This window comes from Malaclemys terrapin, chromosome 3 (genome assembly GCF_027887155.1).
Source record: "Malaclemys terrapin pileata isolate rMalTer1 chromosome 3, rMalTer1.hap1, whole genome shotgun sequence".
Taxonomy (NCBI): Eukaryota; Metazoa; Chordata; order Testudines; family Emydidae; genus Malaclemys; species Malaclemys terrapin.
The window spans coordinates 173311624-173336033 of record NC_071507.1 but is presented as its reverse complement, the minus strand read 5'-3'; the positions used below and the strand labels follow the sequence as shown (position 1 = coordinate 173336033).

At 42.5% G+C, this 24410-nt stretch overlaps 1 protein-coding gene across 4 annotated transcripts; it reads left to right on the top strand.

Annotated features, from left to right (window-relative positions):
* Nucleotides 1–781: 781 nt before the first annotated feature.
* Nucleotides 782–19256, top strand: RNASEH1 (ribonuclease H1). 4 transcript variants are annotated; one of them, XM_054024031.1, is made up of 9 exons: nt 782–924; nt 1669–1731; nt 2012–2133; nt 4957–5148; nt 6052–6151; nt 6737–6791; nt 7713–7797; nt 10877–11001; nt 16503–19256. In XM_054024031.1, the coding sequence occupies exons 2-9, from the start codon at nt 1682–1684 to the stop codon at nt 16587–16589; spliced, it is 816 nt and encodes a 271-aa protein (XP_053880006.1). In that variant the 5' UTR covers nt 782–924; nt 1669–1681; the 3' UTR covers nt 16590–19256. The 4 variants fall into 4 exon arrangements, with proteins under 4 accessions (XP_053880006.1, XP_053880005.1, XP_053880004.1 ...); XM_054024030.1 differs by having other exon boundaries at nt 907–959; XM_054024029.1 differs by lacking the exon at nt 782–924 and adding an exon at nt 1523–1563.
* The last annotated feature ends 5154 nt before the right edge of the window (nt 19257–24410 follow it).

Sequence of the window (24410 nt, the reverse complement as noted above, 5' to 3'; positions counted from 1 at the left end):
GGATATAAAGATCTTAATTTGGGTAAGAAAATGGTAATGCTGATTGGCAAGTATATTAAGGATCGGGTGAAATCTAAAATCACTCCCTCTCAGTTGAAGGTAAAATTTATGTCAAAGTGATCCATATTCTTTGTATTTTACTAGACTTATTGATGCCCCTGGATTTCCAGACTGGGGCCAGGAACACCTACTCTCATCTTTGTCTGGACATTTGCATTTCCTCCCACGTACAAAGAGGTTTCAAGGGCAGCAGCTAGCAGCTAGGGAAGTAAAAGGCAAGAGTCATGGTTTGTAGTAAATGTGGAACCCATATTGTGACAATTTAAGGAATCAGTCTATGTACCATTTATGGATGTTGTTTGAGATTTTGAACTCTCTGGATGTATCTTTATTAAGCTGCAAACTCCATTTTGACCGTACGGATGGTCTTTGTCCTCTGTCTTTTTACCTCCCACTTGGGATGAAATTCGAAGGGGTGACGATGAGTGGCCACGCAGGGCTAACGATGGAGAAACATTTAACCTTGAGCGTGCTCTATTCAAATGGAAGCCCCTTAGGCACAGAGTTGGCCGACACACGAGCAAACCACTTTTTCAAGAGCTTCTGCCCATGCCGCGCCAAAGCCACTCGGCGCCACGAGTCGCTCCCGCCTAGGCCCCAGCGCTCCAATCCAATGCGAGCCCGCCCGGGGGAAGCCCCCTCCGAGGCTCTGATTGGTCGCGACGCCTGCCCCATTTGCCCCCTCCTGAGCCGAGCTGCTGCAAAACGCTCTCCCTTGCTCTACCCCCCACCAGCACCGCAATACGCTGCCGGTCTGGGGGCCGAAACCGAAAGAGCCGCAGAGCGCCCAGCAGCTCTGCTCCCCCCTGCACTCCTGTGGGCAACGAGGCAGGAGACCCATCCGCCAGGCCAGGCAGAGGAGAGGTTAGGCGGGGGGACCAGATTGAATTGCTGGGCAGGTGAGGGCGGGGCCGCCACACCTGGCCCTGGCTCCGGGAGCGCGGCCTGACACACACACGCTGGGGCGGGGCCGGGGAGTTCAGCCAGCACAGGGCGGGCGCGAGCCGAAACGCGCTGGTTTGGAAAGCTGGGTGGGATCTTGGGGCTCTGCCACGCGGCCTGTGCCCAGGCGGGAGGGGTCTGATGCATAGCGACGTATCGGCTCCAGCCTGCATGTGGGGCGACCCGCTTCCACCTGAACAGCTTTAATAAAACGCATGTTCTGTCAGTTTGGTCCCGTGCGGGCCCTGTAACGAGCCGCCTGCCCTTGTCGACCAGCCCTCGCTCTTCCAGCGAGTCCGGGGAAGGCTGGGCAATGCGCCTGCGCAGTCGGGGTTCTTATGCTGTAGAAGGCGCTCGCCGAAGGAACGGGGCCGTAGCTGCATAGTACGCCTGCGCAATAGGTAGACCAAGCTAGCTAGCGGTGAGGCCTCTACATTGCGCTTGCGCTGGTGGCGTTCGGGCGCTCCTTTGCGCCTGCGCAGGGGGGAAAATCTGTGTCTTGTGCTTGCGCAGTAGGCGGGGGCGAGCGGGGCCGCCGTAGAGCGTCTGTGTGGGCGGAAGGTTGGTGGGCAGCAGCGGGTTCGAGGCTGGGGGCGAGCCGGGCGGTGGCGCCATGTTGCGGCGCCTGTTCGCGGCGCTCATTCACCCTTATTTTGTCCCCAGCAGCAGCGGGAGCAGCATGTTCTACGCGGTGCGCAGAGGCAGGAGGATCGGAGTCTATCAGACCTGGTAAGGGTGGCTGCTTCCAGGTGGGCCCCACCCCCATCCCGGCTGGGGGCTCCTCCCCGTATGGGGCAAGCCCCAGACACCGGCGTGGATCCCCCTCCCCTACTAGGCCTACCCAGGCTGGCTCCTTCAACCCCTCACGTCGGGGCGCCGTGTCTCCTGCGCGGCCAGGGAGCCCAGGCTTCCCCGTCGGCCCGGGGTAGGAGGAGACCGCGGGGTCCTGTCCCATCTCTGGGGCCGCCCGGCTCGTGCTGACGGCCTGCCTGTCGCTGCTGTGTTGTAGGGAGGAGTGCCGAGAGCAGGTGAACAGGTACCCGGCTGCCAGCTTCAAGAAATTTGCCAGCGAGGCAGATGCTTGGTCCTTCGTGGGCAGCGAGGCACTGCAGTCCTCATCCCATTCAGCAGGTAGTACCCCAGTAAGCCCCTTCCACCCTTCCCTGCGTGGGACAGTGTCTGTACAGGAACATACGTTTGGCAGGACCGCTAGGGGTATCGAGTCTGGTGCCCTGCCGGCAATCCTATCACATATCTCCATGTGTACTTACTGTTAGAATTATGTGTATTGCAATGGTGACAGCTCCTGTCCCAAACAACTTACGCTATAAGGCAATGTCTCCCGGACCTTACAGCGGTACAGCTGTACTTCAGACATGCCAAACCCACGGAGAAAGCACAGACATTGGGCTTGTTTTTCACTTAATTGGCTTGCGAGTAGCTTGTTGGCTACTTTTTTAGCTTGTTGCTTGTTTGGCTTGTTGTAGCTTGTTGTGTTTTTTTTTTTTTTTTTATCAGCTCCTGCCAAACAATGGGGAGAAGAGAGAGTTGGGGTGCACAGTGGGCCCACCATAGTCCAGACTGCCGGCCTGGGGGGATTTAGTCACATAGAGTGTTGGGTTCTTAGGGATTGGCTTGTTTTGGCCTTGTTTTGAAATGGGATTAGCTTGATTTTTGGCTTGTTGTGACAGTCAGGGTGCTTATTTACAGTGTGAAAGTTGGCAACTGTGCTGTACTGCTCTAAGATCTCCTGTGTAAACGCTCTCTTGCTGGCATAATTAAACCGCCTCCAATAAGCAGCATTAGGTATGTTGTCAGGAGCTGTCCGCACTAGCACTTTTGTTGGTGAAATTTGTGTCTGTTAAGGGTGTGGTGGTGTTTGTTTTTCACACTCCTAACCAACAAAAGTGCTAGTGTAGACAAAGCCTAAGGCCTGGTCTACACTTAAAAATTGGGTTGACCTAGCTACATTCCTGAGGTCTGTGAAAAATTTCTCACCTGGAGTGATATACTTAAATTGATCTAACCTTCTCAGATGCAGAATTCTTCCATTGCCCTAGGTACCATCTCTGAGAGGTGGATTAGCTACGTTGATGGGAAAACTCTTCTCTCGGTGTAGGAAGCACCTATGCTATGTCACTACAGTGACACAGCTGCAGCTCTCTAGCTGAGCGGCAGTGGTGTGGACGTACTTTTAGTATCTGACAAGAGACAGGTGGATACCAGTAGATGGGGGAGTACATGTAAACAATGAGACTATATAGGTGGCCATGAGAAGCAGTGGTATCAGCACACTAAAGCTTCATTTTAAAAACCAGCTAGGTTTCTTGTCCTCACCACTATTGGAAGGCTGTTCTGGAACTAATGGGTGTTACTTCCAAAGCAACAGCAGGTAAAATTAGGGTATAATAGTCTGATTTTTCTGAGATACAGGCACCCACACAACTCCCTCCCTGCTCAGCATCTCTGAAACCATACCATGTTGTGTGGCGCATATTATTTTGCATCCTGTAACTCAGAGGTCCTCAAACTGTGGGGCGTGCCTCCTTAGGGGGCATGGAGGAAAGTTCAGGGGGGGCATAGTGGAGCCCAGGCTTGCCCTCCAGGGGGGACAGGAAATGAGTGCCACCTAATCCCAGCGCTGGCCGCAGCTCTCAGGAAGCACAGATAGATTCTATTACTGGTAAGGGAGGGGTGTAACAAAAAGTTCAGGGACCGCTGTTATAACTGAATGTAGATCAGTTGCTGTTGCATAGAGGGACTGATGAATTAGTGTCAGACAAGCTTCTTTTATCATGAAGTTAACTAAAATATTTCCATAAAATTTTCACTAATGTTATAGTTGAAGGTGTGTCTAACAAGGCATACCCTCTGCTCTTCTTCCACTGCACACAGAGAGCACTTGGAGACACTCTGATTGTAAACACAATGTGTGGTTTATTTACGGTATTCCCCCTCACCAGCAGCATCTTATTTACAACAGCATATCACCTTTAACTCCCTAGGTCAAGGACAGGAAAGGTGGGAAATCTCTCTTGGGACTAATTCTGAGAGACTGGTTCTGTCCCACTAGCACTTCTTGCCAGTGCCCTAACTACCTTTTGAGCTAATGAGTTAATTACCCTTATAGCTCTCTGCAGCCCATCCCCAATCTATCCATTAGTCACAACTGTCCTAGTCAGTTTTATTTCCAGGCAACTGACTGGAGATACAGTGACCAGAGTGGTAGTTCAGCTGCTGTTGCCCAGCACTCTTATCACTGGGTGGCATTTTCAAAAGGGCCCAGCACTGGCTTTTAATGGTAGCAGAGTTAAGGGAATGCTGAGTGCTTCTGAAAATCTGCTCTGAGCTCATGTATCCTCAGTAGTTAGTAAAACATACAAGATAAGGAAAAATCAAAGATGGCTGTGGATTAGTTATATGAGGCATCGTTATTTACTATGCAACTTTAAGGCTCAGTCTGAGTATTGAACTCCTTTTCTAAAGTTTAATTTAATTATGCTACTGCTAAAATTGGTAATTGGAAATGAAAAATCTATTTTAATATATTTACTCCTGCTAAAAATATTGCCACAGATGGAAAAAAAAATCTAGGAAACACAAAAGCCAAATTGTAATATTAAAACATGAAGCTATGCTCAGTTATACACAATCTAGAGAAAATACTACATGTGTGCAATGTGGCTGTTAATTTATGAACCTTAATGGCTGCATGTCCTGATCGCTAAAATTTAACATAGCATTAGTGATGACTTGTACATTTATTTTTGTTCTTTTTAAAAAAAAATTGTTGGGGATTAAAGGAATGCTGTGAAATTTAACTTGGTACTTCTGCCAGAATGTCTTCTAATACAAGTACAATTAGGCATGCATATTATAACTTAACTTTTATATTTGTGTGTAATACTGTTTTTTTGTGTGTGTTTTCTTGTTTTGTTTTTGTTTTCCCTTAAGGTACTAATGGCATATCTAGTTTAACACAAAAGAGTGACAGCTACCGGAATGAACTGGAGACAGCAAGCCCAAGTTACAGTACATGCAAGAGACCATATGAGCAGTCTTTGGAGGAAGAATCAAACAGAAAACATGTAAAATACGAGACATACTCGGCACCTTCAGTGAGCAAAGATAAATTCTCATATATGGGTAAGCCTCTTTGGTGGGGACTACAATTTATTGAAGTATATTTAATGAATATGAAGTATTTTAAACAGTATTTAACAAGTCCCTAAAGTTGCTGCTCTCACTAACAGCCAAAACCTGGTTCAAGTTGAAATTCTCTACAGTGAAGAAGCTTTGGCATGTCTTTTTCTGTGAGAGGCCCTCAACTATTGCTGCTTGGTTTAACAGTGTAGATCTAACCTTTATGGTATGCCTGGAAGGTTCTCTTCTTGCTGACATTTAGCCCCTAGTCCTACCTAATGGGTGATCAAGGTAGGGAATTAAAGAATTTTTTATTTTTGTGTGTGGGAGAACTGGATATCTGAAAGCAAGCATTACAGTTCTGGCTTTCTAATAGTAATGTTTAGAGTGCCTTCGGAGCAATAATAAATTTAAGTAATCTTATCATAAAGCGTATTTTGAGTATATAACATTAGCCATTCTTACATGGCTTGATCTGGCCACTGTAGACAGGATGAAATCATGTTTTAACTGATACGGAATCATGTCAGAGCCCTGAGTAAATACACTTGAGTGAACACATTTAAACGTGTATTTTAACTTTTCATTGAGGCTGATGGCCATCTTAGAAAAATAAGATGGGACCTGGAGTTGGGGGCATGAAGCTCTTCCACACAAGAATTTTCTTGAGGCTTGGCAAAAATTGAAGTTCTTGTGAAAAAAGTTGGGGCTAAAATTATTTTATGGATTCTGCAGCAGTGCAAAACGATATATACAACTTCTGTGTGTAGAAGTTGCTAGAGCATTATTGGAGGAAATATAAATCTGTTAAACAGTTTTCTATATTTGAAAGAGGCTTATGCCTTTGAACAATTAAAAATTGTTTTGTGACATTTTAAATAGGTTGCATGTATCCATCTCTTGCAGGTGACTCTGTAGTTGTCTATACAGATGGCTGCTGCTCAAGTAATGGGCGTCGTAAGGCACGTGCTGGAGTAGGAATCTATTGGGGACCAGACCACCCTCTGTAAGTAATTTTGAGATCGTAGTTAAATCACTTTTTGTACAAAAACTTACTAATATTGGTCTTGTGTAATTCATCACTTAATTTGTATGGCCTTTAAATTCAGCGACTTCAGAATGAAAAACCCAGTTACTTGACTGAGACTTTCTTTAATAACATCACCAAATTTAGATAAATAATGAGCTAGAAAGAGTAAACTCAGTTATTAAATTGGAATATTGAATCACAGCCATCACTGAGGGCAGAAATAAAGGTGCCTGTAGAGATTAGAAATGTAGGCAAAATATAACAAGACTCAGCCTGGACAAATGCAAGGTAATATCTTTGGGAAGGTTTAATTTAGGCTCCCGTTAAGTGGTTTCACAAGTTTACATATAATTTATATTAAAATGACTGTTCTCAACCTGGAGGTTCAACCTGCAGTAGGAACAGGGCCAAGCATGCCTAAATTTCACATTAGTTACCACTTAAAAACTTAATTTTCCCTGAAGGGGAAATTTTAGTTATGCCCCAATTCTACCTAATCTATGGCTATACACTTATGCAGTAGTGTGAACCACTAATGTATTTTGCGTTGCTTTTAAACAGAAATACTAGTGATAGGCTTTCTGGACGGCAGACCAACCAAAGAGCTGAAATACATGTAAGTTGTGGCATTTTAAAATTGTTTTATACTTGTGGGAAAGAATTGAGCATTATGACTCCACACAACTTAATCAGCTGCTAAAGCTCCTAGATATTTTCAGACATTCAGTTTAGTTTTAGTATGACTCTGCTGTGAAGGATTTAGCAATGATAAGTCAAGAAGGAAGCTGCTGATTCTGCTAACAGTATTTCTGCATAGGAGTTGGCAGAGTTGCTTTGTGGAACTCACGTTGGCTTGTTCTGTTTCTGGGGTTTCTACCTCAAATAGTTTTTGTATTTATGTCTCAAGGAAGATCGCTCAGAAGTAGAAAGGAGTTCAGAGACAAATGATGGCAAGACTTTCCTATGAAAGAGAACATTAGGACTGTTCAGTATAGATGTAAAATGAATAAAAGCAGGCATGATGGAGGTCTACAGAACAATATCTGGTGTAATGAAGATAAAATGGTGCTCCTATTCAAAAGATAAGGATAATCCAATGAAATTGAAAGATGACATTCAGAACTGATGCAAGGAAGTACTTTTTAACACAATGCATGACTAACCTTTGAAATAACAAAATATCATTGATGTCAAGAGCTTAGAATTCAAAACAGCATTAGACATTTATGTGGATAATCAGAACATCCACAGTTTTATTAGAGGAAAATAGCCAGGATATTAACCCATGGTTGAAGGGATGAGTCAATCATTAGCTGGCAGGATTAAGAAGAATTTTCTTCTATGGACTAGTTATTCCATAATTGGCTACTCTGTCTTCCGCCTTCCGCTGATGCATGTTGTATCCTGTCTCTGACAGACTTCTCAACTATGGGACGTCTGATACATTACTGCAATTTTTGTGTCTAGTTGTATGTATTCTGTATGTATTTTTTGTTCACAATCTTCTAAATTACAATTATTGAAACACTTCCTTTAGGCAGCCTGCAGAGCAATAGAGCAAGCAAAGAGTCAAAACATCAAGAAACTGGTTCTTTACACTGATAGCAAGTTCACTATAAATGGTAAGTTAACGATTTCAGCTCTGCTGTGCATTGAATGTAGAACACGTACCTTCATTGTATAAGCCCTACAAATCTGTTTCTGTAAAATAGTTTGGTGTGTGTTTTTTTGATGAGTGTGTAGGGAAGGGACTCATTTCAGTTCCCAGTAATAGCAGGGAAAAGGACTCCAAGAACACCCTGCATAGCTTGCCAAAATCACATCCACTGTTTGTATCAAACTCTGGAATAGACAAGATACCTAGCTTAGCAACTGATGTAGGAAATAATTTTAAAATATCAGATACGGAACCTCTATAATAAAGGATTTTCTGGCAGAAGCGCAGGGTGCAGTATACAAAATGGTGTATGAATTTTCATACCAAACCCTATAAATGTAGGCTGTATATCTGAAAAGTGGCCAGCAAAGTAGTAGTAGGAAAATGCCTGTTCTTTTCTCTCTACCCCTCCCCCCCCCTTTTTTTGCTTTGATACAAAAACAGAACTTGAAACGCTTCAAGATTGTTCTGCTTGTTTTTTACCTCTAGAAATGTTATTCAAGTCTATTCTTCCCTGGTTTAAATGGAAGACTGCTGGAGGGTGGTGTCTCCCAATGTATATTGTGAGATTTCACCTTAGGTGTTAATGTTGAATTTTTACAAGACCTCCTATAAGTAGTAGGCAGTGGAGTTAATGTGTTCCCTAATAGACTAAACCCCTTTTTCCCCTCTTAGTTTCTCAGCTTGCAGTCCCTTGTGGTTTATAATTTTGTAGTATAGGCGTATCCTGAATTTCTAATATGAAAGCAGATAGAGAAAAACATTTAGGTCTTTTATGTATCATAAAGAAGCAAAAGGCACAATTGCATCTTGTTCTTTGCAGGTAACTTCTAACAGACTGGATCCCAGAATCCTTTTAATTTTTGTTGTAATCTGAGCACAAGCTCTTGATGAGAACTTCTGAGATCTAATAAACTAACAATCACTTTGTGTTTGGCAAGTCAATTTGTCTGCTCAGTTTCTCCCATTGTAAAATGTGAATGCTGACTGCTGGCTTTTGGGATGAATTGATCTATTTAAGTGCTTTCAAGACAAAGTTTGTATGTGCTTAATGATTTGGGCGCAATATCACGTCTGGCTTCCTTGTTGATCAGATAATTGAGTGAGATTTTGTGTAATTGGATTTTATCTATACTTTACCAAAATTAGGGAGGCTCTTGGGCAGAACAATGACTTTATATGATTTTTGCATTGCAGGTGAGGAGAACTTTCATCTTTCTGGTCCCTCCCCCCTCCTCCCCCCCCCCAAAAAAAGCAAGAGCCAGCAGCTCAGAGGGCAAATGAGCTGGAAGTAATTTGATGCCTCCTCTAGGAGGCAATGCCCTCACCCTGGACAGGCCAAGGAGCTACTGGACAGGGAAAGGGGGATGCTTGGGTGGAAGTAGTGCAGGAGCTGTCCTGTCTTCCCACTATCTTAAACTCTGGTAGCTCCTGCTTCTATGTGGGAGAAAGTGGAGGGGAGGTTCCTAATAGCATTGGCCCCAGAAAGTGGAGGAGTTGCTAAGCAAGGGCTCAGTGGACCAGGGAATTAAAACCAGCAAGGACGCAGAAGAGATGGGGAAGAGCAGAGTGGGTGGGAAAGAGGAATAATAGATCCATTTAAGTATCAGAGGGGTAGCCGTGTTAGTCTGAATCTGTAAAAAGCAACAGAGGGTCCTGTGGCACCTTTGAGACTAACAGAAGTATTGGGAGCATAAGCTTTCGTGGGTAAGAACCTCACTTGTGAGGTTCTTACCCACGAAAGCTTATGCTCCCAATACTTCTGTTAGTCTCAAAGGTGCCACAGGACCCTCTGTTGCTTTTTACAGATCCATTTAAGTAATCTGTTTCCTTCCCTTCAGTTGCTCCACCAGGGGGCAACCATCCCTACTGAGCAGTTTTTCCCAGTTCATACAAATATGGGGATGGGACTGGTTATGGGATCTTTTGGTCTGGCTTCCTGGAAAGAGTCCTTAGCGGAATGAGAATTAACAGCTCAGTTTGTTCATACTGCCAGGCATCAAGTGGCCAACTCTATTCTGATAACTGTTTCATTAGTAGACTTGTTTAATGAAGGGCACTCCTGTCTTGGACAAATTGACTGATAATTAATAAATTCTTTGACCAGTAGTAGATGACTTTCTAACTCTTAATTAAAATTTTGTTACTTTCTCTCAGTGACTTCAAGGTTTATGTTACCCTTCATGTTGTTCTGAATGTGTTCTGCTATATGCCTTCTTTTTTATGCATTCCCCCCATATGTGCTCCTCTTTTGACCTCCAAATAAAATAAGTTAGTAAAGCTCTAGTTAGAGCTGCACACTGTTAACTCTATTGGCAAACAGACCCTCAACTTCAATTTATTGCAGTTCGCCTGGTAAACTTGCACTTAAGTGAATCTAAACTCATGTATTCTGCTCACAAACGGTGAGCATCAGTACCAGTCAATGGGGAAGCATAGGTGTAAGGACAGATGCTGGAAAGAAACAGTCTTTCAGAATGACTGTATTAGAGAATGAAATCAGCATATTTCACAGATTGCCACCTGTGTCTTTAATGCAGTTGTGGAGAAAGTTAGTAACTGATAGCAGTATGGTCTTGTAGCATTAGTCATTGGGAGTGGGACCATGCCCATAGCCTGTAGAGAACAGGAAGAACAGTAGCTTTAGAGTAAATATAAAGCATGTTATGGGGATAATGACTAAGACTAAAATTTTTGTCATGGGTATTTTTTAGAAAAAGTCATGGGACAGGTCGCGTGCAATAAACAAAAATTCATGGAAGCCTGAGACCTGTCCCTGACTTTTACTTCAAAAAAAAAAAAAAAATACCCTGTTGCTGTTGAAGTGATTAGTGTTTGGTCCTTATATTTACATGGCAAGGATTTGTAAAACAGTTAAAACTCCTAAATAACTTCCTTTTAAAGGCATGGTCATGGATAGTCTTCCTGTGCAGTAGCCACAAGTTATTTACATTCTTACTGAATTTTAAAAATATATCCAGTTTGTACTTTTATTTAGAAACTGTAACTATCTTCCAATAAAACGTTAATTTGTTTTTCCATAGGTATAACAAGTTGGGTAGACAACTGGAAAAATAATGGCTGGAGAACAAGCACAGGAAAAGATGTAATAAATAAAGAAGACTTTGAAAGACTTGATAAGCTTTCAGAGGGAATGGAAATTCAGTGGGTGAGTAACTTGGTGTAATTAATTGTGACTGAATAAGCTCTACTAACTTAAGTACTTTTGCCTCTAAAAATATTTTATACATTTTCACAAATAAGAGCATCATAAGGAATTTTAATAAACGTAAAACGACCATGAATCCACATAAGTACCAAGAAAATTATTAGCTCCATCCAAAATAATCAGCAAGATTCTGTTACCAAGTAATAATTTTAAGAAATACACATAAAAGGATCTACTAGATCCTATCAAACAATATAATTAAACATTTGCTCGTATATTGCCCACCAAGAAAAGCACCACGGTTAAATCTCTAGGATATTTCCAGGAAAAGGGAGCAAAGCTCAGATCTAAACTAAAATACTGAGAAACTAACAGAGGATGGTTAGAGCTGAAGGTCAAAAATTTAGGGTAAATTCTTATATTAATCAGTTTTCAGGGTGTGTAACTTGATACAGTAAAACTCTTTACTTTAGCAGAACTGAAATGTGTCAGAAGCCAGCAGGGTGCAAAACGAACTCTCTAACTCAGATTTTCTGTGGTATATTCAAGACTTCTCCAAGAATATTAGAAGCATGAATTTGGCAGTCCTTAGAAACCCATGTTAGCTCTCAATTTTGTAAGAACTCTATCTCAAATGTAGAAGTAGGATACAGTAACTTTTTGCTGAGTAACTAGTTATATTATTTTAAATTGAGTTTGTAGCCTTTAACTTGCTGCATTTCATGAACTTGGCACTTAAGTGAGAGCTGAGGATGTTGTTGGGTTTCAGAAATGGTGGCAGAGCTTATATTATGGCCTTTGAGTGAGACTGCCATATGTAAAAGAGGTAAATGACTTACTTGAGTTACGAGGAGTCCGGTGGCACTTTAAAGACTAAGAGATTTATTTGGGCATAAGCATTCATGGGTAAAAAAACACTTCTTCAGATGCCGGAGTGAAAATTACAGATACAAGCATAAATATACTGGCACATGAAGAGAAGGGAGTTACCTTACAAGTGGAGAACCAGTGGTGACAAGGCCAATACAGTCAGGGTGGATGTGGTCCACTCCCAATAATTGATGAGGAAGTGTCAATACCAAGAGAGGACCTACATGCCTCCAGCTTCCATCCAGGACACATCACATGATCCATTGTCTACAGCCAAGTCCTAAGATATAACCAAATTTGCTCAAATCCTTCAGACAAAGACCAACACCTACAAGATATCCATCAAGCATTCTTAAAACTACAATATCAACGTGGGGAAATGAGGAAACAGATTGACAGAGTGAGATGGGTACCCAGAAGTCACCTACTACAGGACAGGCCCAACAAGGAAAATAACGTACAACCCCCAGCTAAAACCTCTCCATCATATCATAGTTATTGGGAGGTGGGCCACACCCACCCTGACTGTATTGGCCTTGTCATCACTGGTTCTCCCTTCTCTTCATGTGCCAGTATATTTATGCTTGTGTCTGTAATTTTCATTCCATGCATCTGAAGAAGTGGTTTTTTTAACCCACGAAAGCTTATGCCCAAATAAATCTTTTTCTTTAAGGTGCCACCGGACTCCTCATTGTTTTTGTGGATACAGACTAACACAGCTACCCCTCTGTTATTTGAGCTAATAAATTCTGGGCTGCTCCTGGATCACTGAGTTCATCTGCAACTGGTGTAGTAACTTCTACTTCTAGTCTAGACCTCAACCAACTACACCTCTACCCTGATATAATGCTGTCCTCGGGAGCCAAAAAATCTTATTGCGTTATAGGTGAAACTGCGTTATATCAAACTTGCTTTGATCCGCCGGAGTGCGCAGCCCTGCCCCCCCCAGAGCGCTGCTTTACCGCATTATATCCGAATTCATGTTATATCGGGCCGCGTTATATCTGGGTAGAGGTGTATATGCCTTTGTCGCCTCAGGGTGAGAGCGCCACATGTTGCTGCACATGCTCTACATTTTGAGACCACGTGAAAAATGAAGCTAGTACTGAATACTGCTCTTGACATGAAACCCTTCTTAAACAAGTTAGCAGCATGTGTAGCCAGTGCTCCAGGATTTAAAGATGGTGGTCAGGGTGTTGATTTTAGCCAGAAAAGCCCTTTCTCTCTACTGGTATTATAGTGCTGTAGTTGTACTCCTGTTAGAAGCCTCCACCTATTTATATTCATCATGATGAGTCCTTGATTTTAGAACTTTTTACTCCTCTTGCTTCTACTGCCAAAACCTCTGTGTAACCTTCTGGACATATTACAGAGCCCATCTTTCCCCACACCTTCAAACCTCTGGGGAGGGAAATGGCTAAGGGTTGGAAAGGTTTGGGTTTATAATTGCTAATGCATATTAAATGTGGGTTTTGGGGTTTTTTGCATTAGTAATGTATGGAGTTGGCACTCAGCATTGGATATCTGCTTATCAAGGCTTACCTACATTATAATAAATAAAATGAGGCTCTAACTCTGAGATAGGACCCAGTTAAAAGAATCTAGCTGTGAGAAGCCCTACTATGGGCAGAAACAATCACTTAATGCTCTAGAACAGTGGTCCCCAACCTTTTTGTGGCCAGTAGCACATTCATGTTTTCAGAAGAGTGTGGCGGGCGCCAAATTTTTCAAGGCTTATTTTGTATTTATACATTAAATAATATGAAAAACATCATATTTAATATTACATAATATATGAATCCATAAGATAAAAAAGGTAATTTTACATGTTAAAGGTATTAATTAAATTATTCGGCAATTACTCTTTCACCTTACCATGTGAATTTGCTCTTTATCTACCTGTAAGAAAAATTAAGGAGTTTTTACAAAATAAATATCAAACAGATTTCATCTTATTTATTTTAAAAAAGTAAAACGTGGAACTGCTGGTCCAAATATATTTATTCTTTAACATAGCCAGTTATGGGTAATTAAAAATATTCTTTGTATTGTTGTTGTTGTTTTGTTTGTTGCAATACGGATACAAAGTATGAAAAAAAGTTAAACACAAGTTAATCATACGCGCTCATCAGCACTTAATGGAAAATTGGTATCATTAATTCACATGGTTTTACTAATAAAGTCAGTGTGATTTTTGGCACTGCATTTCTTCAGCCAATTTTTCGTAGTTGGGAGAGTAGGATGATATTCCCGTTTGTAAGCAATTGTCAAGATGGGTATCTGTAAGCTGAGGTCTGTATTTTGATTTTATGTTCATTGTTGAAAACAGAACTTCATATAGATAAGTGGAACCAAAATAAGATTTTATTTTGTATGCTACATTTTTTAAGGCAGGAAACTTTTTTCGGTCCACCAGATTCCAAAAGTTTTCATCTGTTGCGCAGGATTTTAGAACAATATCATTTTTGAAGGTCCAAAATCTCCAGTTCCATGTCTTCTGTTCTTACTTGAATGAGACTTCCAATTGATGTAGCTATTTGTTACCTCTATTTGGCAAGTAAAAGGATTCACAAGAAAGGCAACTACAGGCTCAATGATGGTGAACTGTTGAAATCTCTTTTCAAATTGTTCCAGAAGTGTTTGATGTGGATAACAAATGGTGATGGGTTAAAATCACTGTCACATACCATTTTCCTTCATACTTGGGAAATGTTCAAGAGACTTCGTCTTCATATGTGACATCCACAAGATCAGTTTTGCTTTGAATGATTTTACAGCACCTATCATTTGAGCCACATGTTTGTCTTTTCCCTAGAGCTCAAGATTTAAAATGTTCAATTTGTCAGTGATGTTGGCAAGAAAAGCCAAGTCCATTAATCAGCTGGAGTCTTCTAGTTGCTCGAAGTTCTGATTTGTGGACTTCAGAAATTCTTTGATCTCTTCAATTAGGCTTAAAAAACGTGCAAGAACTTTACCTTTGCTCAGCCATTGTACTTCTGTGTGCAAGATATGATCAGATTGTTGATCATCAACATCTTCCTCCAAGGCCTTAAAGTCGCTGTTGCAAAGGTTTTGCTCGAATAGATTTAATTATTTTAATAACTACATTCACGACTTGCTGAAAAGAGAACTTTGATGTACAAAGCTTCTTGGTGGATAATGCAATGATAAGACATAAAGTTCGGAAAGGATTCATTCTTCTTACAGAGTGCAATGAATCCATTGGCGCTGCCCATCATAGCAGGTGCCCCATCAGTGGTGATTGCAGACAGCTTGTGTAGTGGCATACTAATTGATGTTGCGTATGATTTGAATAAATTATAGATGTCCTCACCCTTTGTTCGCCCTTTTATAGGCACTACTTTTAGTAACTCTTCTTCTATGGTGAAGTCACTAAATACCATCCTCACCATAACTGCCAACTGCACTTTATCTGATATATCTGTCGACTCATCATATTGCAGTGAAAACCAGTCATGTATTTCCAAGTCATCCTTTAGCTGAGTTTGCATGTATCCTCCTCGTAATTGTGTTGTCTGATAACTGCAAATCTTGTATTGCCAACAAAATCTCACCCTTGTTAGGAAATCCTTGAAACAGGCAATCAGCGCCAGTCAAAAATGCTTCCTTCAACAATTCACCATCTTGAAAGGGTGGTTTTTTTTTCTTTGCGAGCAGATGAGCAATTTTAGAGGAAGCAATAGTAGCACTTTTAGACTTTACCACTTGTCTAGTGAAAACAGATTGCTGGGCAGATAGGTTTGATTTGATTAATTTCCTTCTTTCTCAACTCAGATTTAAGTGGATGGCTAATGTCAAAAGAGCCGTGATTAGTTTGGAAATGGCGTTCAACACTGTTTTTTCGGCACTGCAACAGCACCCCCACACAATAAGCAAACACATTTCCCTTTATTTTCAATAAAACAATAGGATTCTTCCCACTCTGCATTGAAATAATACGTATGTTGTCTTTTATTTGAACCACTCGTTTTGGGGCAAAATGTTAAAAATAAATAAACTGCAAAGCACAAGAAAATAGCCGTATCAGTGCAGGAAGAATACTCACATACAGGGCCGGCTCCAGGCACCAGTGGAGCAAGCATGTGCCTGGGGCAGCACGTGCTACGGGGTGGCATTCGGTCCATTCTGCAGAGGCAGAATGTTGTTTTGGGGGGAGGGGGAGGGGGGGTGGTAGTTCTGGGCAGTGCTGAGAGAAGCTGCGAGGACAGAACACTGGCGCCTGCAGCTTGCAGCCCCGGAATACTCTGTCCCCAGCAGGTACGGGGCCCTGGCTTCTCTCCCCTGCTGGGCACTAGGCGGGCTAGCCCCGCGCCTGCCAGGGATAGAAAACACCAGCGCCTGCAGCCCCGGAGTTCTCTGTCCCCGCAGCTGCGGGGCTGCGGCTTCTCTCCCCTGCTGGGCACTAGGCGGGTGCACATAAATGCCCCGTTGGGCGCCATGGCGTCCGCGGGCACCGTGTTGGGGACCACTGCTCTAGAGAGGTGATGTTATACTTGGGATTAATAAAGACTGACCAGGTGATCAGATCTCGTTTATTTGGTGTGGTCTCTTGACTGTTTGAATCTTGGTAGTGTGTTGACTCAAATAACTTTAGACTTATCTCTCAACAGATGCATGTTCCTGGTCATGCTGGTTTTACAGGAAATGAAGCAGCTGATAGACTTGCAAGAGAAGGAGCTGGAAAACAAAACTCCTAGCATGCTATCGTGACTAGAAAACTTCATTCTTGCTAACTAAAGACTGTTTAATCCATAAGACAGACTCTCTTTTCAGTATGAAAACTTCCTGTTGGAATTGTACAAAATAAATTAATTTAAACTTTGTTATAACTATTTCTGGTTTAAAAGTTTTAAATATATGCTGTCCTGTATAAACACACCTACTTTTTTAGGGTGTTCAGGTTACTTGGTTAATCACTGCTTTGTTGGTAGAGGCTTGTTTAACAATTAGCTGAACATTCAAATATTGGTAAAAGAAAGGTGTCCAGTGTTTTTAGTCCCAGTTTCCACAGTGCCTGTTAAGAAATTCTTTTAGACGTTCCATAACTGAGATAAAACTTTGGGTTTTACAAAGTATAATAGTTTCAAAAAGTTTATGAAGGAAAATGTTGCAATCTGAATGCTAGACAGATGTTTTCCCTTTACCAAGAGTATTGAAATAAATTTAAACTTGAGAAGTTTGATGTTAGTATGTTTATACGCACATAGTGTAGAAAATACCAAAGTGCAATGGTAATTATTTGAACTGCATAATCCTATATAAAACAACTTCCCCAACTGCACCTCCTCAAATGATAAGTATTTATTTGTATGTTTGCTTGTAAGAGTATTATGGATATGGATATAAATATCTGTTTAAAAAAGTTAACCGGTTAAATGATTAAAATTATATCATTTGACTGGTTAACCATTAGCCGAGGTCACTCAGGTGGGCAGGGGCTGGGGTCCTGGTGGGGCTGCGGGCCTGGGCCCCCCTCCAGGCTGCCGAGGCCGTCCACTACGACGAGCTGGGGTCCCTCCAGCCCAACATGGATCTGTGTGGCTGACCCAGCATGACCAGCCAGCTGCCATAATAAACAGTTATGGTCTGGTTAACGGTAAGTCTAATGCTTACCGGTTAACCTTTTACATCCTAAAGAGTATCCGTATAAGCTTCTGTAAAGTGTTTGTTCGTCCAGACTTGCAGAGGTAACAATCACAAGCCAGGCTGCAGGGAAGCACTAGACATGCTTCCTTTTCCAGCCACTTGAATTTCAAGTCCTCTGTAGACTTTGCTTCCAGCTTCTTCCTGAAGCAACTTCTGACTGGCCCCTTATCAGCTACTGCCATCACAAGATGGGCTCCTGAGTGACTTTACTGAAAAACTGCCATGTTGACTGTTGCATTGTCTTACACCTGTTCACTGAGAGTGACGGTTTCACACTCAAATCCATTTGCATTCTGGTGACTTTCATGCTGGTCAGAGTCTTCCCTACCTATAACCGTATGGTCTGACATACTACTTAATTCCTGCTTTTTTTGCCTGCTTTTGCGAACTTCCTGTGCCATGTTTATTTGAGTTCCCACTGTTTTTTCTGCCCCTGCTCCTCTAGCACCACCATGCTTTTCAAGTTATTTTGCTGCTTTCTTTTTCCTTCTTAAACCTTTGTAATTTTTGTTCTGTTTCCCTCTCCCCTATACCTGTCCCATTCTTCTTTCCCCATGAAGAAGAATTTAACACATTATACTCTGGTCCTTGTCCCGACATGCTCGCCCCCTCTCTTGCGGCATTGACATATGTTAACCTCATTCCGGCCTGATTTCTATTCTTTTCTCTCTTTATACTTATCTGATTCCGCTGCCGTCATTCCAGTTGATTTCCTTTCTTTCAGTCCCGTTCCAAACATGCTTTACTGCTCACAATCTCTTTATATATTGCTCTCTACCTTCAGCTCAGTTTTCATGGCCATTCTTCCATACCAGCCTCCTTTTTTTGCCCATATATCTTACCCTCTTAAGATGCTCTTGTTTCTAGCCCCTTCCTGTGCCAGCTTCCCACACCTTTTCTCCCCTGCCCCCCCTTAAGTGCAGTCTGACTCTTCCCCTCCCTTGGTGGAATCCTCCATCCCAGCCTACCTTCACTTCCTGACTCTCCCCTGTTTTGCCTATATTATTTGATGCTATTTAGGTTTCAGTTTGATGCTCTGATGCTAAAGCTTTTCCCCTCCTTTCCACTTTCTGACATTCAGTAGTGTACTGATGCTTAGCCACCAACTCAGTCATTCACTTGAAGTGTTCTGACCATTGCCACTTTTCGTGGGCATCAGTCATTCCCCCTCAACCTTAAGACATGCAGCTTTATTCACATTTTTGTCTTTTTTCCCTCTCAATAGTAGCCGGGGATCCTCTACAGCTACTGCCTCTGTTGTATTACTGTCGCTTTGATCTTTTCCCCACCTGAATTCTACCTCCTCTATGCTAGCATTTCTATACTTACTAAAATGCTGTTCTTTAAAATATCAATTATTTCTTTAAAATCCTACATTCTTAATTTTTCATATTGTATACAATTGTCTTCATATGACGTGGCCTGTGGCTAGATTGGTGTTTTGCCCTAATTCCAATCATTGATATAAGCTGAACCAGTCACTTCTAGGGTAGATGGGCAAAGATACTCATTTTGACCCTGGTTTCAAGTGGAATAAGTGCAAGCTCCGCTGCTTGGAATGGCTTTGCCCTCCTACACTTGGAGATTATACCATTTCAACTACATGGATGGCTATAAAGGGGCAAATCTCCAGTCTAGTCAAGGCATTTATTAAACTCAGCTGTAGAGTTCCCTATGGGGTATCTTGCTGATGCATTAAACATTTACTTTCAAACTGAGCATATTTCTTACCTCACTGTAGGCTTTGATGGATAAACTGGACTTTTCCTGCATCACAAATCACTCTCACTAGCTGAGGTTCAGCAGGCCCAATTATAGCTTCATACCTGTGCAGCTGGAGTACCTTTAAATGGATTTACACTGGGGTCACTTGAGGGTAATGGAGGCTTCAGAGGTGTATTGCAGGGTTGTATGTGGCCTGCAGAATTTCTGCTGGTGTTCATGGTTCATCGGCCAGTTTAGCCGTTGAAACACAGGCCTTATCATGGTTGCCAGCTCAAAAAAAAAGAGTCCATTTAAATTGATGTGACAGTGGGTTTAAGAACCCTATTCTAATATGTCACTTCTCGGGTAAAAATGCAGCCATGTGTATTGAAAGTTTAATTCCAGTTTAAGTTTGTTAGGGAGCATTTATAAAAGCCTCTAATTACATCCAACCCTTAATTTTACTGGATTAATGAACTTTTTGTGCTTCCTCAGTTCCAAGTTAAAAGAATGCTATGCCTGCAAATTAAGCACTCAAAAATTGGGAAATTCCAGAATTAAGGTTGCCATTGTAACCTTACTTTGGTCTCCTTTTATGGAGGCATTGGCTCTTTTTAATTAAATGATCAGTTCCTAAATTTTCTATATGCCCCCCATCCAGGACATTCTATCCAATTGAATGCCACCCTGGAAATTTGGTTGGATTCTTTCCCTGTCTCTCTGCTTCAAAATTTTTGTATAATGCTGGACAAGTCACTAAAGCCATGGGAAAAAAAATAAATATTTTTTGTAGTAGGCCTAGGATTTAGATGGTGGGCTGTAAATAAAGCCAAAGCTGCACCCTGAGAAATGAATAGAATTAATGGAAATATTGGAACAGCCACCTATAGAGTGACCACTGTCTGTCCATCCTGTGCACTGAATGTGGCAGGGATCCTGTGGCAAAAACAATGTGATCATGTAAGTGAAGTCACTGTCATAATATGGATGAAAAAGGGGATGAAATAAAGATGGAACAACCTTAATTGTGGGATTTCTTGACTTTGCATTCTTGATGCTACTTTAGCATAGGTTTATGTAATTATATGGAAGGGGAGAAGGCCTTTCTGAGGAATCAGTAGCACTCTACATATATGCTGTGTACAACAAGCACAAATGCTTCCAAGCATCTCTTCTACAGTAGTATTGCTGCCTTTCTTTTTTTCTTCATCCATCCATCAAACACCAATCTATAGTGGGACTGCAGAGGTGTTAATAGGCCACTCTACATTGAGTGGCCCCTTAGGATATACATTAATTGCTTATGCTAACCAATCTGTTCCACCTTGCATTTAGCTGACCTATGGAATACCTTTCCCAGACCCGAAGAAGAGCTCTGTGGCTCAAAAGCTTGCCTCTCTCACCATGATAAGTTGGTCCAATACCTCATCGACCTTGCCTCCCCAGTGATTAGTTTGTGATGTTGGAGAGTTGCTAGAGGGGATTTTGTGTATTACACCTGCAGTATATGCAGGCTCCAATTTTGTACATCATAGCCATTTGGAATTTCACAACAACAGTATAAATAAACCTCTCATTCTACTCCAGCCCCACAGGCCCCTGCCACTGGAGCTAAAAGAGAATCTCTGGTATCATTGAATGGCCAAGGAGACACAGGAGGCTCTTGATTTCATTGAGCAGATGGCAGTAGTACACTTATAGTTCTACAGCAGCTTTCATCCAAGATTTCAAAGCACTTTGCAGACATCAATTCTCACCCCATCACTGCAAGCATTATCTTCCTTAGTACACAGATGGGAAAACTGAATGAGAGTGATGTTAAGTAACCTGATTAGGGGGAGGGGAGACGGGGAGATGGGGAGAGAATGTACAAGGTGAATCTGAGATAAGGCCAGGATTGTAGAACTGTACATAGAAATGTAGAATTGGAAGGGACCTTGAGAGGTCATCTAGTCCATTTCCTTGCATTGAGGCAGGACCAAGTAAACACAGACGATCCCTGGCCAACCTGTTCTTTAAAACCTCCAATGGCAGGGATTCCACAAATGCTGACTGAATGTTGTGGATGAATTGGAGCACACCAGTAATTGGACAAGAGCATTCCACTCTAAGTAAAGTTTATTGAATGCCTAATTAAGCAATTATTAACCATTAACAGCACTCTAGCTTATGCAGTCCAGCAGCAAAGTCCAACAAATGGAGCTGGCCAAGCACCGGAATGAGTCCTCGGGATCTGCGTCAATGGATCTTGATGTTGGCCTGTGAGAGTCTCAGACGTCCCACAGAGTGCCAAACTTCTCCTCACAGACTGTCTTTTATACTCTTCTGTGTTGTCTTAGCAACCACACTGTTTGTGCACTTTTCCTATAACCTCTGGAACCTTCTATTTCTTGCTTACTATGTTCTTGCACCCTTCCTATGAGCTAGTTCTAACCAGTCTCAGACAGTTTTAACATGAGCTTCTGTAACCTAGCCTGCCCTCCTCCCCAAGTTCCATATCCTCCTCTCCCAGGCCCCCAAGAACACAGGGGCGAGGCTCCGGGCACCCAGCCAATCCACTCCAGAGGATGGCCAAAGCAACAGAAGGCTGTCATTCAAACAGTTTTGATTTGTAGTGTGGCTACAATATGCAATGTGGCCTTGTGTTTCCCTCCTTCCCCACCCCATCCCACCCAGGCTACCTTGTCAGTTATCTCACTTTTTAAAAAATGAATAAAGAATGCATGGTTTCAGAACAATAGTTACTTTATTTCCTTTGCCAGCTGTGATTGAAGTGGGGAGGATGGTTGGCTTACAAGGAATTAAAATCAACAAAGGGGGCGGGTTTGCATCAAGGAGAAACACACAACTCTCACACGGTAGGCTGGCCAGTTATGAAACTGGTTTTCAAAGCCTCTCTGATGCGCAGCACACCTAACTGTGCTCTTCTAATCACCCTGGTGTCTGGCTGCTCAAAATTGGCCACGAGGCGATTTGCCTCAACCTCCCACCCTGCCATAAACATCTCCCCCTTACTCTCACAGATATTATGGAGCACACAGCAAGCAGCAACAACAATGGGAATATTGGTTGCGCTGAGGTCTAACCTAGTCAGCAAACAGCGCCAGTGAGCTTTTAAACGTCCAAAGGCACATTCTACCACCATTCTGCACTTGCTCAGCCTCTAGTTGAACTGCTACTTACTACTGTCCAGGCTGCCTGTGTATGGCTTCATAAGCCATGGGAGCAAGGGGTGGGCTGGGTCTCCAAGTATAACTATAGGCATTTCAACATCCCCCACAGTAATTTTCTGGTCTGGGAAGTAAGTCCCTTCTTGCAGCTGTCCAAACAGCCTGGAGTTCCTAAAGATGTGAGTGTCATGCACCTTTCCTGGCCATCCCACATTGATGTCAGTGAAACGTCCCTTGTGACTCACCAGTGCTTGCAGCACCATTGAAAAGTACCCCTTGCGGTTTATGTACTGGTTGGCAAGGTGGTCCGGTGCCAAGATAGGGATATGTGTTCTGTCTATCACCCCACCACAGTTAGAGAACCCCGTTGCAGCAAAGCTATCCACAATGACCTGCACATTTCCCAGAGTCACTACCCTTGATAGCAGAACGTCAGTGATTGCATTGGCAACTTGAATCACAGCAGTCCCCACAGTAGATTTGCCCACTCCAAATTGATTCCCGACTGACCAGCAGTCAGGAGTTGCAAGCTTCCACAGGGCTATAGCCACTCGCTTCTCAACTGTCAGGGCAGCTCTCATCTTGGTATTCCTGCACTTCAGGACAGGGGAAAGCAACTCACAGAGTTCCAGGAAAGTGGCCTCACACAGGTGAAAGTTTCGCAGCCACTGGGACTGTAACATACCAGCAACACTATGCAGTCTCATCCTCTGTATTTGTTTGCCTGGCCCAGAATTGGCATTCCACGGTATCAACCAGCCCCACTGTCACCATGATGTCCCACTTGCCACATCCCGTGCTTTCAGGAACGTCTGTTTCCATGTCCTCCTCACAGTCATCCTCATGCTGCCATCTCTTAGCTGGTTCTGTACATACTGCAGTATAATGCACGAGGTGCTTACAATGCTCACAACAGCAGCGGTGAGCTGAGCGAGCTCCATGCTTGCCATGCTATGGCATCTGCATGGGTAACCCAGGAAAAAAGGCGCCAAATGATTGTCTGCAGTTGCTTTCACGGAGGGAGGGAGGAAGGGAGGGGAGACTGACGACATGTACCCAAAACCATCTGCAACAATGTTTTTGCCCCATCAGGCATTGGGAGCTTAACCCAGAATTCCAATGGGCAGCAGAGACTGCGGGAACTGTGGACTAGCTGCCCACAGTGCACCGCTCCGTGAGTCGAAGCTAGCCACGGTACTGAGGATGCACTCCACCGACTTAATGCACTTAATGGGGACATACACAATCGACTGTATAAAATCGATTTCTAAAGATGGACTTCTACAAAATCGACCTAATTTCGTAGTGTAGACATACTTACCATATACAATTGTCCATGCTACTTTGTTTCCTAATACAAATAGTCACATTAAGATGATATTTTCTGTTAATGTCAAAGCACACACTTAGTTCCATTATCTCCTTTAGTTATTTGCACAGTAGAATTTAAAAACATATCTTCCCTCTGGTTAGTGCTCTGCCACATACAACTAACTATATATCACTGTTTTCTAGCCCACATTTGCTCTCAGCATCTGTATTACAGGTGAAAAATTAGTGCAGTCACTGAATGAAGCACCATTCCAGAATATGCACTGAAAATGTAACTGATGAAGCATGTCAAGTTGTTCCAGTTAGGAGTGAATGTGTTTGCTTTAAAAAATATCATTGGAGAAATGATCAACTTTTTACATAAAATACAGAGAAAAACTGAATTCCAAAAATAAGATTTTTAATCTGGAACCCCAGCCTCCCCAAAATACCCCAAACTGTTGTATTATTTCCTTTAATTTCTTAAACTGAATGTAACAAAACATAAAACCTAAAAACCAGATGGCCTGATGCCAGCTGGTGATCTTCTCCCAGGAAAACTGAGCTGAAAGATTTAAAATAATCTTCCATTCCTTGTACCTTAGAGCACTTCTTCTCTATGCCTATCTGTCTTTTCCAGACAGCCCCTCCAGCTTGCTTAGCGTAAAAGAAATTCCCTCAGTTTTG

Coding starts and splice junctions, on each gene's coding strand:
- RNASEH1 (XM_054024028.1), top strand. CDS start 1,616: ATGTTGCGGCGCCTGTTCGCGGCGCTCATTCACCCTTATTTTGTCCCC. Junction 6,152..6,736: donor TGGGGACCAGACCACCCTCT/GTAAGTAATTTT, acceptor GCTTTTAAACAG/AAATACTAGTGATAGGCTTT. Junction 7,798..10,876: donor TAGCAAGTTCACTATAAATG/GTAAGTTAACGA, acceptor GTTTTTCCATAG/GTATAACAAGTTGGGTAGAC.